Source organism: Cervus elaphus, chromosome 26 (genome assembly GCF_910594005.1).
Source record: "Cervus elaphus chromosome 26, mCerEla1.1, whole genome shotgun sequence".
NCBI lineage: Eukaryota > Metazoa > Chordata > Mammalia > Artiodactyla > Cervidae > Cervus > Cervus elaphus.
Window position 1 is genome coordinate 15,128,157 of NC_057840.1, and position 15,686 is coordinate 15,143,842.

The 15,686-nt window shown below is 36.6% G+C and overlaps 1 protein-coding gene across 7 annotated transcripts in view; it reads left to right on the forward strand.

Moving 5' to 3' along the window:
- LAMA2 (laminin subunit alpha 2) overlaps positions 1-15,686 on the forward strand; it is a 648,848-nt gene that overhangs the window by 549,696 nt on the left and 83,466 nt on the right. For all 7 annotated transcript variants that reach the window (XM_043888304.1, XM_043888305.1, XM_043888300.1 and 4 more), the window contains 3 exons: positions 9,327-9,443; positions 11,128-11,310; positions 12,900-12,905. In XM_043888304.1, the coding sequence (XP_043744239.1) occupies positions 9,327-9,443; positions 11,128-11,310; positions 12,900-12,905 (306 nt within the window). The remainder of the gene's footprint in view (positions 1-9,326; positions 9,444-11,127; positions 11,311-12,899; positions 12,906-15,686) is intronic.

A 15,686-nucleotide genomic window follows, 5' to 3' on the forward strand; every position in this document is an offset into this window, starting at 1 on the left:
AATTTGCAAAAAAAAAAAAAGTAAATTTGCCCTTGTGCACATTTGCCATTTGAGACCAGTCTGTATCAAATTGATTGAATGTCCATGGAGATAAAAATTGTTTTGTTGATGGATATGGGACTTGATACAAATTGATGACCAAAAAAGCTAGAAGACAGATTGATGCCACTGGGTGAATTAATACTACTTTGCAGATTGACAAAGGATTTTGTCAAAAAAAAAAAAAAAATAGCCAGGTGAGGCTCTCATGGAATGTGTACAAGGCAAAGATTGAAGTTGAGGATGGTATATTAGAAGTCTGAAAATACTAAAATTCTATCATTATATACCTTATCTTATGTAGAGTAACTTTTTAACTTTATTTGCCTCTTAATTTAACCCTACTTTTCAAATTATGCTCAAAATAAGTGAAATTATTTAATTACTTAGGAACAAATAGATAACATCTCTATAAAATGAATGACATGCACATTGAATAAAAAGATCTAATCTCAAGCCCAAGGATATGGAATCAATGAACTGTATGACTTATGATGTTCTGCAAAACACAGAACAGTGCCAGAATTACCCGAAACATTAATCAAATTAATCCATATTTTCTTCTGTACCATGAGCCTCCAGACACTGAGTCATTCAGACCAGACAAATGTATCAAAATGGTTTTGCAATCATGAATATAACACACTTGCAATTACTAACCTGTTAAGAGTCTGTGTTATTATTTCAGATTAGATACAAACAGAATAAACAGGAATATTGTAGTAATATTAAACTGAAGAATGATTTAGGAGTTAAAATTTGCAGGACACTAACCTTCTCAGTCTGCTGGCTTTCTGAATAAAGTAGCTATTCCTCTCTCCCAATAATAAATAAAAATATTTTTATATTATTAAAACTAGACTCCTCTTGGGAATTCCCTGGCAGTCCAGTGGTGAGGACTCCATGCTTTCATTGCCAAGGGTGGGGGTTCAATCCCTGGTCAGGCAACCAAATCCCACAAGCCGCATAGGACAGCCAAAGTATTATACATATACATATATATATAGTGGTTTAGTTACTAAAGCACTCTTGCAACCCATGGACAGTAGCCTGCCAGGCTCTTCTGACCATGAGATTCTTCAGGCAAGAATACTAGAGTGGACTGCCGTTTCCTTCTTCAAGGGATCTTCCCAACCTAGGGATTGAATTGGGGTCTCCTGCACTGCAGACAGATTCTTTACTGACTGAGCTACCAGAGAAGTCCCAGTATGTATGTGTGTGTGTGTGTGTGTGTGTGTATGTATGTATGTAATGCATATATAATATATAATATATTAATATACATACATACATTAATACATAATTATTAATATAATGTATAATATACACATATATAATATATATTATATATTTATATTGTATGTATATATATCAGTTTTAACTCCTTGCATTAGACATCTTTTTTTGCCTTAGAAAAATTACTTCTTGGGCTTCCAATAAGTTCTCAGTTCAGTTCAGTTCAGTCACTCAGTCATGTCCGACTCTGTGATCCCATGAATTCAGCACGCCAGGCCTCCCTGTCCATCATCAACTCCTGGAGTCCACCCAAACCCACATCCATTGAATTGGTGATGCCATCCAGCCTTCTCATCCTCTGTCGTCCCCTTCTCCTCCTGCCCTCAATCTTTCCCAGCATCAGGGTCTTTTCAAATGAGTCAGCTCTTCACATCAGGTGGCCAATGTATTGGACTTTCAGCTTCAACATCAATCCTTCCAATGAACACCCAGGACTGATTTTGTTTTCTTTTTTTTTAATTTGCATACTACCATTTGCCAGAATCTGCCTTCCCAAAAGTATGCAAGTGAAAGACAAACAAGCCATTCCATTGACAAAAAAATAATTTTGGATTAAATGGATAAAACCAACCCTGGATCCCCTAGCCTATTGTAGTCCAGAGAACAAGCTAATCTTTTCCTGTATAAATTGCTGATTCCTCATGCAGAGTTTTAGTTCCTCCTTAGGTGTATGAATAGAGAAAATTGAGAAATGAAAATAAAGTTGGACTTGGTTTCAGAGTTTAAATGAGAAGTGGCAAAATAAGGGCCAAACACAGAATGACAGAAACTAATAGAACCAGAAAGTACTTGTCTCACTTAAAGATATTTAAATTACATTTGTTTTGGAATACCTTGCTGGCCAAAACAAAAGGAGCCTGCAAACCCACACTCAGGCTTTGGAGCTTGTCCTAGAAAAACCACGTGGAGTTTTTGATGTCTGGATATTTTGGTTTCTCATTCAACTGGCTGAAGAAAAGACTGTCCTCTATCCTGATATCTTAAGACTTTGGAGATAATAGTGAAAGTGAAGTCGCTCAGTCGTGTCCGACTCTTTGCAACTTTATGGACTGTAGCCTACCAGGCTCCTCCGTCCATGGGATTTTCTAGGCAAGAGTACTGGAGTGGGTTGCCATTTCCTTCTGCAGGGGATCTTCACGACCCAGAGACTGAACCCAGTTCTTCCACATTTCAGGCAGACACTTTAGTGTCTGAGCCACCAGACAAAGCCCCCTTCTCTCCTCTCCTCAGGCTTCAACTATAATCTGGTGGTGGGAGGGAGAACATGTTCCGTTCCAGCGAACAGCTATTGAGGGCCTAGTGAGCACTGTGGCCAAGGCAGACAAGAACAGATTTGTCACTTTTCAATCAGGACAAAGTTTCCCAGTAACATGCCTTCCTATGAACACAGGCCCTATTTACTGATCTTAGGGGTTCCCTTGCATGGTACATGTAAGGGGCATGTCTGGGCAAAAGAGGAAATCAGAGATAGGACATATCCCAAACTTGTGACAGCAACTGGGAAAAGGTAAGCATAGGAAAAATGTGATGGAAGCAGGCTAGGTGTGCCCCAGCATGGAAAGACTGGGTGGAGCAGCCTCATCAAATCCACTGAAAGGAGGCCAGTGACAAGAATGGGATTTTGGATTTCACCCAGCTTTCTTCCTTACTCACCTGCTCTTCCTTCACTACGAGTGTTGGGATCATGCGCTCAATGGTGGGGTTGACTTGAGGGCAGGTTCATGTAAGTGGATGAAAAATTACAGTAACGTGGCTTGAGAGAAATTTTACTTCTTATGTTCTCAAAACATTCAAAGGTAAAAACATAATATAATATAATAAAATTAATAAATTGTATAGAGTAATCAAGGGCTTCCCAGGTGGCTCAGTGGGAAAGACTCCAACTGCCAATGCAGGAGACATAGGAGATGCAGGTTTGATCCCTGGGTCAGGAAGGAAATGGCAGCCCACTCCAGTATTCTTGCCTGGGAAATTCTATGAACAGAGGACCCTGGTGGGCTACAGTCCATGGAGTCACAAAGAGTTGAACATGACTAAGTGGCTGGGCTCGCATGCATAGAGTAATCATATTATAAAATGTAGTCAAGTTACCATTTTTGTATGTAAGTGAAAGTATTAGTTGCTCAGTCCAATTCTTCGCGACCCCATGGACTGTAGCCCGCCAGGGTCCTCTGTCCATGGGATTATCTAGACAAGAATACTGGGGTGGGTAGCCATTCCCTTCTCCAGGGGAATCTTCTTGACCCAGATATCGAACCCAGGTCTCCTGCATTGCAGGCAGATTCTTTACCATCTGAGCCACCAGGGAAGCTACAATAGAATCATTTAATTCAAAGAAATTCTGTTTGAATACACTGCATACGTATAGTAGAGCCAACACTTTAACTAGCCCAAGTTAATGTGGTTCCAAAGATGATGTTCTTAAGCACTGCTGAATACAAACACTGGCCTTTTGCCATGGTGTAGAGGTGACACATTAACATTCATGGCCCTAAAAAAGGTTTGATACATGAGTGAATGGATGAGCATTGCAGGAATCTCTCATTACCAGAAAGGTCAAAATCAAGGTGTTCACGTGACCTCATACAGATCCCTTACCTCTTCCAAACTCTGCTGCAGAACTGTGGATAAAAGCACTGCAGAAGTTAACCTGCTCTCTAATTCAGAAGGAATGCTGGGCTGAACAAGTTATAAGCTGGAATCAAGATAGGCAGGAGGAACATCAACAACTTTAGATATGCAAATGATACCACTCTAATGGCAAAAAGCAAAGAGGAACTAAAGAGTCTCTGGATGAGGGTGAAGGAGGAGAGTGAAAGAGCCAGCTAAAAACTAAATATTAAAAAAAATAAAGATCATGACATCTGGCCCCATCACTTCATGGCAAATAGAGGGGGAAAAGATGGAAGTAGTGACAAATTTCCTCTTCTTGGGTTCTAAAATCACTGTGGATGGTGACTGCAACCATGAAATCAAAGACATTTGCTTCTTGGCAGGAAAGTTATGACAAGCCTAGACAGTGTGTTGAAAAGCAGAGACACTACTCTGCCGACAAAGGTCCATATAGTCAAGGCTATGTATGGTCTTCCTAGTGGTCACTTACTGTGGTGAGAGCTGGACCATAGAGAAGGCAGAGTGACGAAGCACGGATGCCTTCGAATTGTGGTGCTAGAGAAGATTCCTGAGAGTACCTTGTACAGCAAGGGGATCAAATCAGTCAATCTTAAGGGTAACCAACCCTGAATAATCATTGGAAGAACTGATGCTGAAGCTGAAACTCCAGTATTTTGGTCATCTGATGTGAACAGCTGACTCATTGGAAAAGTCTTTGATGCTGGGAAAGATTGAAGGCAGAAGAGGGCATCAGAGGATGAGATGGCTGGATACACTGATGCAATGGACATGAATTTGGACAAACTTCGGGAGGTGGTGAGGGACAGAGAGGCCTGGTGTGCTGCAGTCCATGGAGTTGCAGAGTCAGACACAACTGGGTGACTAAATAGCAACAATTCAGAAGGAGCCTCTACAACAAAAGATGAAACATATTTGTTACTTTGTAAAATATTTGTATAAAAAAAATCTTAAAAGAGAAGCCATTCCTCCATTTTTTGATAAAGAAGCAAATCAAAAGTGATACTGAGTTTAAGTAGTAGCTCATAAGACAAATTTCGTGATAATGAAAATTTTGTTTGCAAAATGTTATCTATATGGTAATTTGCAATAGTTCCATTTAACTAGACCCCTTCAATATTGAAAACAATTCTACAAACTTCACCCTTATGAATGAGAGATTCTCTCAAGGTATTTATTTGTGCTTTGTTGTCTACTCCAGTATTCTGGCCTGGAGAATTCCATGGACTGTATAGTCCATGGGGTCACACAGAGTCAGACACAACTGAGTGACTTTCACTTTCATGTGAGTAAAAAGTTAAAAATTGCATTTGAGGAACTTAATTAGATGTGTTTGAATAGTCAAATAGAACATTCCCATTAAAATATGTAAAATCATTCTTATATTTAGTTGATAATGGGAGCTATATATTAAGAACATGTAGAAGGAAAATGAACAACTTTAGATTCTAGATGATGCAGTTTAAACACAGAAGAAAGTAAATCATAAATAACATTACTGAAAACTGGCAAAAATACCAAAGCAGTTCTCGACCCAATATGAATTACCCAACCAATGTAAATTATTTTGTTACCTTTTAATAACTGCATAATAAATCCAATACTTCCTCATACATCCTTCAACTGGTTTCTCGTAACAGTCATATGAAATTATCTTCATTTTACATTGTAAAAATGGATAGAAATGACATTTGAAGCCACATCTTCCAACTTTAAGTCCTATAATTATTTCATTGCACTATACTACTTTAATGGCTAGATTATGTAAAAGAATGCATCATCAATGATCAAAGAAATACCTGTAATAGCTTTATTTTGAATTATTACATAGTTTAATGTTACCAGTTCCAAGTTAGCTAAACTCTAATACGTTCAGCACAGTAACAGGAACATGGTCAACCTGAGTAAATTAGTATTATTATTAATGGAAGTAACTTGCAACTCTGTCTAGCGATTTTCATTCTGAATACGTCTACCTCATTCGATGTTACACAACAAGGGGAAATGATGTTGTCAGGCGTGTTCACAGTCCAGCCTGGCTGCTCTGCCTGTTTTCTCTGTTTATGAGCTCTGTCTTTGCCAAACTCACTCCTGGACACTTGTCTTCTGGTGTGTGGGAGTGGATGAGAAAGGGACTGCCAAAATTAGAGCGTGTGTATGTAGTTAGCCGTTGAGGTTCAGTGGATGTTGTATCTGGAGAGAGCATAGGTGACTTGGCTGTAGCTACTGGGTATGAAAAGTGAGGAAATAAGGAGAGGAAGGTGTGCAAGGTAGTACTGTGGATTATAATTTGGCTCCTTTTCTTGTTCATCAGAAATTGTAAGAGTTGGATTGGATTTATCTTAACTACCAATAATTCTCTCTTTGTCCATGTTACCATTCAAACTGCTACACATGCGTTCTTCCTTTCATTTTGATTATAGAAATCTCTGCCTCAGGTATCTTCATTTAAAGGCCGCCTTGGATCATTTATTTTCCTAGTTTTGCATGGCTAACATTTTATAAGTTTTACACTTTAAAATCAGCAATTATTTTCTGCACACAACTTCTGTTTATCTGAAGAATTAGACTGACAAAGTGATAAAGTGATTAGACTTGGTTTGAGAAATTCTAAAAGGTACTTCAGAGAAAAATAATTAGGGTATAAAAAAGGATAACCTAAGAAGAAAAGAGTCAAATCCTGAAACAAAGAAATCAGAACAGGCTCAGAATATTCCCATTTTTACTTTCTAGTACAGAAAGCAGAGGAACAAAATTACTGCTTTGAAACTTGAGGAATGGCAGTAACAATGTTCCTCAAATCAGTCTTTGTTCTGAATAATTGGCCTGATTGTTCAGCCAGTATTTGTTATCAGAATTCATAAAATAGTATAAACCGAGTGATGCCCTTTAAATTAATGGTTTTCTCAGTTGTACATGAATATCTTGCTTGCCAGCACGTTTTAAATGTTTCATTGTTTAAAAAGTCAAATCCAATCAAGAAACTAAGAAATGAAATTTGTACTGTTCCATTTCCCTAATTGATGAAGGCTTCTAAATTATTATCAAAAGAACAGCCTTTAACTATTCTCAGGGAATTTGTATAGATATCACAGTCATAGTGAGATTGTCTTTATTTCAAAAAGTATTCTTTCTATAACCTATTCAAAGATTTTATTTTAGTACAGTGAAAATAGCAGAAGTATTAAAAGAAAGATAAATTGTGATTGACAGAGGAGAAAATCTAATTACTTGGAAAGTATATTTTGAAGGACTAGCATTGAAAATAATATCTTAGTGACTGGAATGGACATATTGATGTTTTAGAGCCATGTTTTTCTGGAATATTTTATGCTTTATTTTTCTATGATGTTAGGTGTTTGGCTTGGAACCTAAAAGCAGATGCCTCCAACAATATTATGGGCTTATATTACCGTGGTATAACAGTGGTGTAATTCGTCTGCCTATAAAACCCTGATATGAAATGGAATGGATCATTAATTAATATGCTCAGTACTCTTTATCACATCCAGAACACTGATAGTTAAGAATCTTCCATCTATCTTCCCTTCCCTTTGCTAGTCTTCCCAGATGAACGCCAATAAAGACAAAGATTGTTCCCTAAGCTGCCAGCGGCTTGTTCCGTTCCTCCCAGAAGCCAGATGCACCACCTCTGCAAGAGGTGGCCACGCAATCCAATCAAAACTGCTCTGCTCTGTCCAGTGAGGGGTAGTCTCCTGGTCTGCCCACTCTGGGTACCAGGAAAGTGATGAGAGCAACAGTCGGTGTTGGTAGATAATGGTCTTCAGCGTTTCAAGTTACTTTTTTTCTTTAAATTCTTTAAATGAAAAAACAAAAATATTTGCACAGAAAAAGCAAATTAACCAGCACAACCAGGTGTAAAATGAAAGTACATCATTTAGTGCGTCATCCTTCACACCATCGTTATCTGTCTTTCTTGTGTCATTCCTGGTTTTTATCTGCTATAAAATGCAATGTTATATACAAACTAACTTAACATTTGAACATGTTAAAAAATTAGTGGAGAGAAGCTGGGCAATTTATACTAGTAATATTACATTATCTGACTTCCCCTGTGAATGAGAGGGTAAAGAATCTGCCTACAATGCACGAGACCCAAGTTCAATCCCTGGGTCAGGAAGATCCCCTGGAGTAGGGAATGGCAACTCACTCCAGTATTCTTGCCTGGAGAATTCCATGGACAGAGAAGTCTGGCAGACTACAGTCCATCAGGTTGCAAAGAGTCAGATACAACTGAGCAATTGACCCTTCCACTTCCACAGTAAATGATACATTTTAATGTTAAAGAAAGCGTGCTAAATAGCAAGAAAAAACCTATATAAACCCTACTTAAAATAATTTGTAAAATGTTATTTTCTCTATAAAAAAACAAAAATGTGCCAGAGGCTATTTTTTCATTCCTTTGATTTTTATTTTTTTCAAATACTACTAAGTGATGTTTAGTAAAGTTGGGAGATTCTGCTTAACAGTCATGTCTACTTGAGATTTTTAAAAACTAATTCAGTGATCCATTTTGATAATAAAGTTTTGAAAATAATGACATTAATTTGAGTGATATCAAGAGGGTATCATTATACATGCAATAAAAGACCAAATCTTTCAAAGTTTTTCTCCATAGAAAACCATCAAATTAAGTCAAATAACAATAAGTTACCAGAGAAAATATAATTGTTGAATATATTTGTGTGTCACACAGTCATATAAATACATATTTTATAATCTGATCTGAAATATATAATTTGAAATAATATAATAATCTGAAATATATATAATTTATATAATATATAATCTGATCTGAAATATATTTGTATACAGATGCCAATAAGTTAAAATAAATTAACTTTCTTATTAAATAATTTTATATTAAAATAACCTGAAATTGTATAATACTGCTTTTATGTGGAATCTATAAAAATGATGCACTCACTTTTGATGAATGCACGAAATGAACTCATTTGCAAGGCAAAAATAGAGACACAAACAATAACAGATGTATGGATACCAAGAGAGGAAGCAGGAGTGGGATGAATTGGGAGATCGGGATTGACATATACACTCTACTATGTATAAAACAGATGATTAGTGAGAATCTACTTTATAGCACAGTGACCTCTACTCAGCGCTCTGCAGTGACCTAGATGGGAAGGAGACCCAAACACTAGGGGTGCATGTGAACGTATAACTGACTCACTTTGCTGTACTGCAGAAACGATGCAACATTGTAAAGAAACTGTGCCCCAATAACAAGTAATTTTATAAAATAACCTGAAATTGTATATCCATCTGTAAGTTCAGAGAGGATTAAAATTGTTTCATCCTTTTTTGTTTTCTGTTCACAGAAAATGATGACCAGCTGAATGGCTTGACAGCCAGATTAGACGATGCCAATATCAGAAACGGGGATCTCCTGAGAGCTTTGAATGACACTTTGGACAAGCTAGCAGCCATTCCAAATGGTAAGAATTCCAGACACTGCAAGCTATCCTATCCTAATGGAAATGAACTTTTAAAAAATGTTCCACCTCTGCCTGTATTTCTTAGCACTATCTTTGTACCATTGTCAGGCTATTAGATAATGGTTTTTTCTACTTAGGAATTCTTCGTAAGAATGAGAAGCTAAGAAACACTTTTCACCAGGATGTGTATCATTTGTTAACTGACATTTGTAGGAATAAATTACAAAAAAAGAAAATAATAGACATCTTGTCATTGTATTGTTCTTCCACATTTCAGCCCAGGAAATCGTACATTGGTGTGAAAGAATATCATACAGACACTATCCTCTAAAATGTTCATTTACTACCACAAAATTGCAGTTTATTACAGTACCTACAGGGCTTTCCAGGTGGCCTAGTGGTAAAGAACCCACCTGCCAATGCAGGAGACATAAAAGCTTCAGGTTTGATCCCTGAGTCGGGAAGATCCCCTGGAGGAGGGCATGGCAGCCCACTCCACTATTCTTGCCTGGAGAATCCCATGGACAGAGGAGCCTGACGGGCTATAGTCCATGGGGCCACAAAGAGTTGGGCACAACTGAAGCAATTTAGCACATACAAGGTACCTACAGTAATAGGTAAGAACCAGCTGCCTTTCAGCACACTTTTCTTGGCAAAAACATTAAGACGTTAAGATTGAACCATGTCTACAATATCTTTTTACGCATTACCTGTTACTTGGAGTTAATGTTTGTTATTAGTTACTGAAAGCATTATTGTTTTGGAGATACTATTTTTATATTTTAATAGCATGATACAAAGGTAGCAAGAGTTGCTAACATTTATTAAGCAAGGCTTATTCAGCATGTTTGCGTTAAGTGTATGTTACCCTCATACTAATCCTACAAGGTGAACAGCATTATTATCTCCACTTTACAACAGACAAACTTAGATGGGACACTGAGGGCCGTTGTTAAAAGAGACATAAGATTCCAACCTCGCAGTTTAACTTCAGGGGCTGTGATCTTAACACTAATCTACAACATATTAGTAGACACGTAAATATATGTACAATGTACATTTTTTATAAAAATTATGGTGAAGGAAACACGTCTATACCAAACAGGAACTATTAAAACCTTAATGATTTTTTTACTTTTTTATCATTAAAAAGCCTAAGTAACTTTACTGATTTTCATGTCACTTCCTCAGTAGTAAATATGTTCATAGAAAACATCCAATGCTGGTAACAAATATAAATTGTTTACACAAACACATGGTCTAATATACCTGAAAAAGTCTCTCTCCACCAAAATTGAAAGACATTCGTTCCCTCCCCGCCCCAAACCCTGGAAGTGCAGATTAAATGTTAAAACTATTTTCGATGAGCCTATATGATTCAGATGGATAAACTTCTCTCTTTAATATGTTCAGCAGCAAATCACAATATCGCCTTCCACAATGAACTTTTAGAATAATCACGTTGCTATTTTAAGGGCTAATCAGGTATTCATAACGAAGGTCCCTGAGAAAATTCAATTTCACTGAAAGTGTGCTTCATTTGCTGTAGCCGACTGAGGCAGAGTTCAGCCTTTCCCTCATGCCTGAGTCCCTGAGGTCAGCCAGGCGCAGCCTCTCTCTGACAAGCGTGGATTAAGCCACTGACTTCAGAGTCTTTGTTTTGTTTCTCATCTTCTGCTTACAGACACAGCCACTAAACTGCAAGCCGTTAAAGACAAAGCAAGACAAGCCAACGACACAGCTAAAGATGTACTGGCACAGATTAAAGATCTTCACCAGAACCTTGATGGCCTGAAGAAAAATTACAATCAACTAGCAGACAGCGTAGCCAAAACAAACGCTGTGGTAAAAGATCCTTCGAAGAACAGTAAGATCTCCTTTTTCACTTTGATTATTGCACTTATTTCTTCACACTCTATAAGTATCCTAGGCTCATCACTGCTAGAGCAGGAAGGGGCCCTCATAGTGATGCAGTCTGCCTTCCTCCCTTCATAGACTGGCCCCAGCAATTGAATGCCTGCGGCTCCAGAACTGGAATATAAGACTCCCAGCTCCTCACTCAAGCTTATCTTATTCAAATTTCATCCGATAAGAGGAAATTAAGAATTCTCAAAGCCTGCATGGTATTTGGCATAGGGATGCCAAATACTTTTTAATCCTTCAGTGTAATTGAAAATGCAGTTATACTTGGGAAATTATATCCTCAGAGCTGTTGAAATTCCATGGAACCAAGAGGTCAAGGAGCACTCTAATTAGCAGGCCTGTTAGAAGAGAATACTAAATGGGATCAACTTGAATGCATTCAAGTTTGGAAAATACTGGTCTTTTATTACTTAAGATTCTAGTTCATTAACATTATCAGGAAATTAAAATATTTAGTTTATCAAGAATATTTCTTCATGTCTTTTGTATATTGCATTAAACTATATTGAGTTAAATATGGATTTACTGAGAAAATGTGGGAGAACTAAATATAGTAATTTAAATTATTAAGTAATAAGCATTATAATTTTTAATATTGTTTTATTCTTTCAAGTGATAAAATGCTATCTTCATATATGCTTGTACCAAAGGAGATGCTTGATTCTTTGTACTTCACAGTCTCAAGAGATTAACCTTCTTTATACAGAACAGTGTAGTTATTGGGAATTTAAAACATTTGTAGAGTGTAATAACAAAAACACAGTTATTGACGTTATACACTGTATAATCCAGATTACAAACACTGTTTGGGGAGTGGAGCCTGGTTTTTCAGCATCTGTGACTCAGATCAAAGGTTCATGATACTTTGAAATAATAGCTACTGCTAACCTAACTCCTTCCTGGGCAAGGAGTGCAGACATAGCTAAGTGCCCTTCAGAGTTAGGGAAAAGGGTTTCACTCCTCGTCATTTCTTCAGGGGAGGGAAAGAGAAGACATACAGTTTTTCAGCTTTTATTGTGTAAGCCCAGAGCTAGGCTCCCCCGGTGGTTCAGATTCCATCTGAATAACTGGTTCACAGGCATGCCAAGTCACAATATCCAACCCCCCAAAAAAATGAATGAAAAGATGTTTTAAAGTAAATAATACTCTTTTATGCTATCATTTCATTCATTTTCAGACTGATTCTCAAATGAGAGTGGCCTTATATAATATTTATCTCCCTTTTGTGATTCTATCATCTATGAAAAGAAATAATATCTATGAACACTAATTACACTGGATCTGTTTCTATCTTATTAGAACATGATAATAAAACTCCTTTTAATATGAACAGTGGCCTGCTAAGTGACATGTTTTGTGGATTTTTACTTGATAACTCTTGTTTGATTTAAAATGGAGTGAATTTGTAATTAGCACCTGTTGTGAAAAGTACTATTTTTCTTGACAGTTACTATGTTATAATATCTATGAAAAATATTTTCTCATGAATTTTCTATTTTTCTCTGTTTTACTTCCATATGAAATTACCTGCAGAAATCAGTATGTATATATTTACTTGCATACCTTTTAGTAATTTTTATGCTTGATTGCTTATTACAAAAAGCTTCAGCTTTGCATGTTTCCATGTTTTAGTATGGCTTTAAACATTGGATACTCTTCTTTCCAGTGTCACAGTAAGAATGCTAGATATAGAAAAGGAGTTAGTGTGTGAATGTGTGTTTGAAAAATTAGTGAAATATGTTATCCATGTAAAAATAGAACATTGAATTCTTCCATAGATTTAATTGAATTATGATGCTTCTGATAATACAAATGCAGTCACTGAAGTCCAAATGACTTCTTTCTAGCGGAATTAAAGTAGATCAGATCTACACTGTTGTTGTTGCTTTTCCCCTGAAGCTCACTCCCCACTCCTTACAAGCAATTATTCTCAACTTCAAGAGAATTATACTTGGAGAAGCATAAAATAGAATTAATAAAATTAGGTCTTACCAAATGAGCAATCGCTGAGATATAAAAATTATCTGTCTTAAACACCTCATAGTTTAAATTCCAAGTCAAAAATAAAACTTCAGAGTAGAAAATAATGAAAATAAAACTGAACATATCTAAACCTGAGAAATATGACCAAGTCTATCCTCAGTGGAAAATGAGTGCAATTATATTACTAAAAAGCTTTCAAATAAACAAGTTAGGCAATCAACTCTAAGGGTCCGACAGAATAACTAATTAAAAGAAAGAAGATGAAAAAGAGTTAATAAATTAGAAGACAGAAAATAATAGATGTGATAAATTCAAGAGATGTATCTTTAGAAATATAAAGATAAAATATTTTAAATGCTTGACCTGCTTAAATCAAGGAAAATGAAGAACAAATAGGCAAAGTTCTGCAGGAGATACAACTAGATAAGGGAAGAAATTTAGCACATAGGAGAGGACTTGGCAAAACTCTAGGCTAATATATTTTAAACTCTAAAAGAGAGAGTTTTCTAGTAAAACATTGTTATCAAAATCTATCTTCAGAAGTAATTTTAAAATCTACACAAATAATCATAGGAAAAAGTGAGAAGTTTCCAAATACTACAGCATAAGAGAACATCAGACTCAAAATCACAGGTGATTTATTTTTGAAAACCTTCAAGAAGATAATTTCTATATTACTTTGACTGTTCCAGAAGATGGGGGGGGGGGAATAGCAAGGGATAAGGGGACTTCCAGGTTCCATTAGGTAAAAACTTCTGAGAGCTTTAAAAGAAAGGGATCTATTACTTGTCTAAGCCTAGTCCCTGCATAACAATGTTTTCATTTCCATGAATCTAAGTCTAAATCCCTTTTTCTCACTTCTAGAATGATTTGAAGAATATCAGAGTAATATTAGGGAATTAAAGGAAGGGAAAAAATGGACAAATGGTTTATTTAAAGTGTAAAACTGAAGGGGTAGCTATGCTGACTCCCTATACAATTATGTAACAAGAGTTTTGAACTCAATAACCCTCATTTCAGGAGAAAATAGTCCTTGATCTAGCAGCTCTATGATTAAGGTTAATAGTAGACCTATGTTCTTTTTAGACATCATGAACAATATAACTCATATTTGTGAGCATGAGTTCAAAATGCTTCAAAATATTACTTACTTCCTTTTGCACTCATTTGATTTATTCCTAAAGATTCAGTCTCAGATCACTCCTAGTTCATCAGGGCCAGTAACCTTGGACCTTAAGCAGTTTCACTTTTTCATCAGAGTCACAGTGACAGAAAACAGAACAGTACATGCTTGGTCAGATAATAAATGACATAGTTTGGATAAGGCTGCCAGCATCCTAGGGACAGAATAATTGATTTTCCATGTGTCATGTGCCCCCCTATGAAAAATACAAGCTGGAAGTCTAAGGATCAGTAATAACCTTCAATTGTTTTAGGGTTAAACCCCTTTCTAATTTATCAATATTCAACCTCCTTTAAATTTTAGCTACAAAAGTGACAGTTTAATGTGATTCAACCTAATGTAGAGAGCAGGAGAATCAACTATTTTTCAAAACAAAAATGAACTGCAGCATGAAAGATATAAAGTATAACATCGGCCTTCAGTCTGAGGGTTGCTAAGCATTGAAATGTTTTTCAGAAGGCGTTTTAATAGCTTTTCTCTTTAAGATGTACAAAGAAAGACAGTGAGAAAAAAAAAAAAAACTAATTTTGTGTGAAAACCCTGATTTAAGTACAGTTCTGGCTTGGACAGACTCAGTGACATTTTAAAGATGCTTCCAATTCCTTGATTCTTTGACTCAATTTCTGTGCTATGAAGGTTAGTTTGGGGACTGAAGCTAAAAATTAATCATTGAATTAAGCTGATCATATTCTCCATCTTTAATGCTGATGTGCACGTTAATCCCAAAGCCAAAGTTGTCAGCCCTCTTTCTCTAACATCATCTCCTCTGGCCTACTTGCGTCCCATCATCTCCTCTGGCCTACTTGGGTCCCAACTAAAATATTTCCATTTGCTACCACAGACTGCTTCAACTGCCCTGGCCTTGCCTTTGCCTTGTGGATAAGATGCAATCCTTTCAATTGTTTAGTTAAGCATACTGCTATGTTCATTTCTGTGTGTGTCTGTATGTGTTCATTTCTGAGTGTGTCTGTGTGTGCAGCATGTGTGTGTGTTTGTACATGTTCATGTGTCTGGGTGTGTGTATATGTATGCATGTTTGTGCATATGTGTGTGTGTGTGCGCATGTGTGTGTGCCTGGGTGTGTATATACACGTGTTTGTGCATGTGTCTGGGTATGTGTATACGTGTGTGTGTGTGTGTGTGTGTGTGTGTGA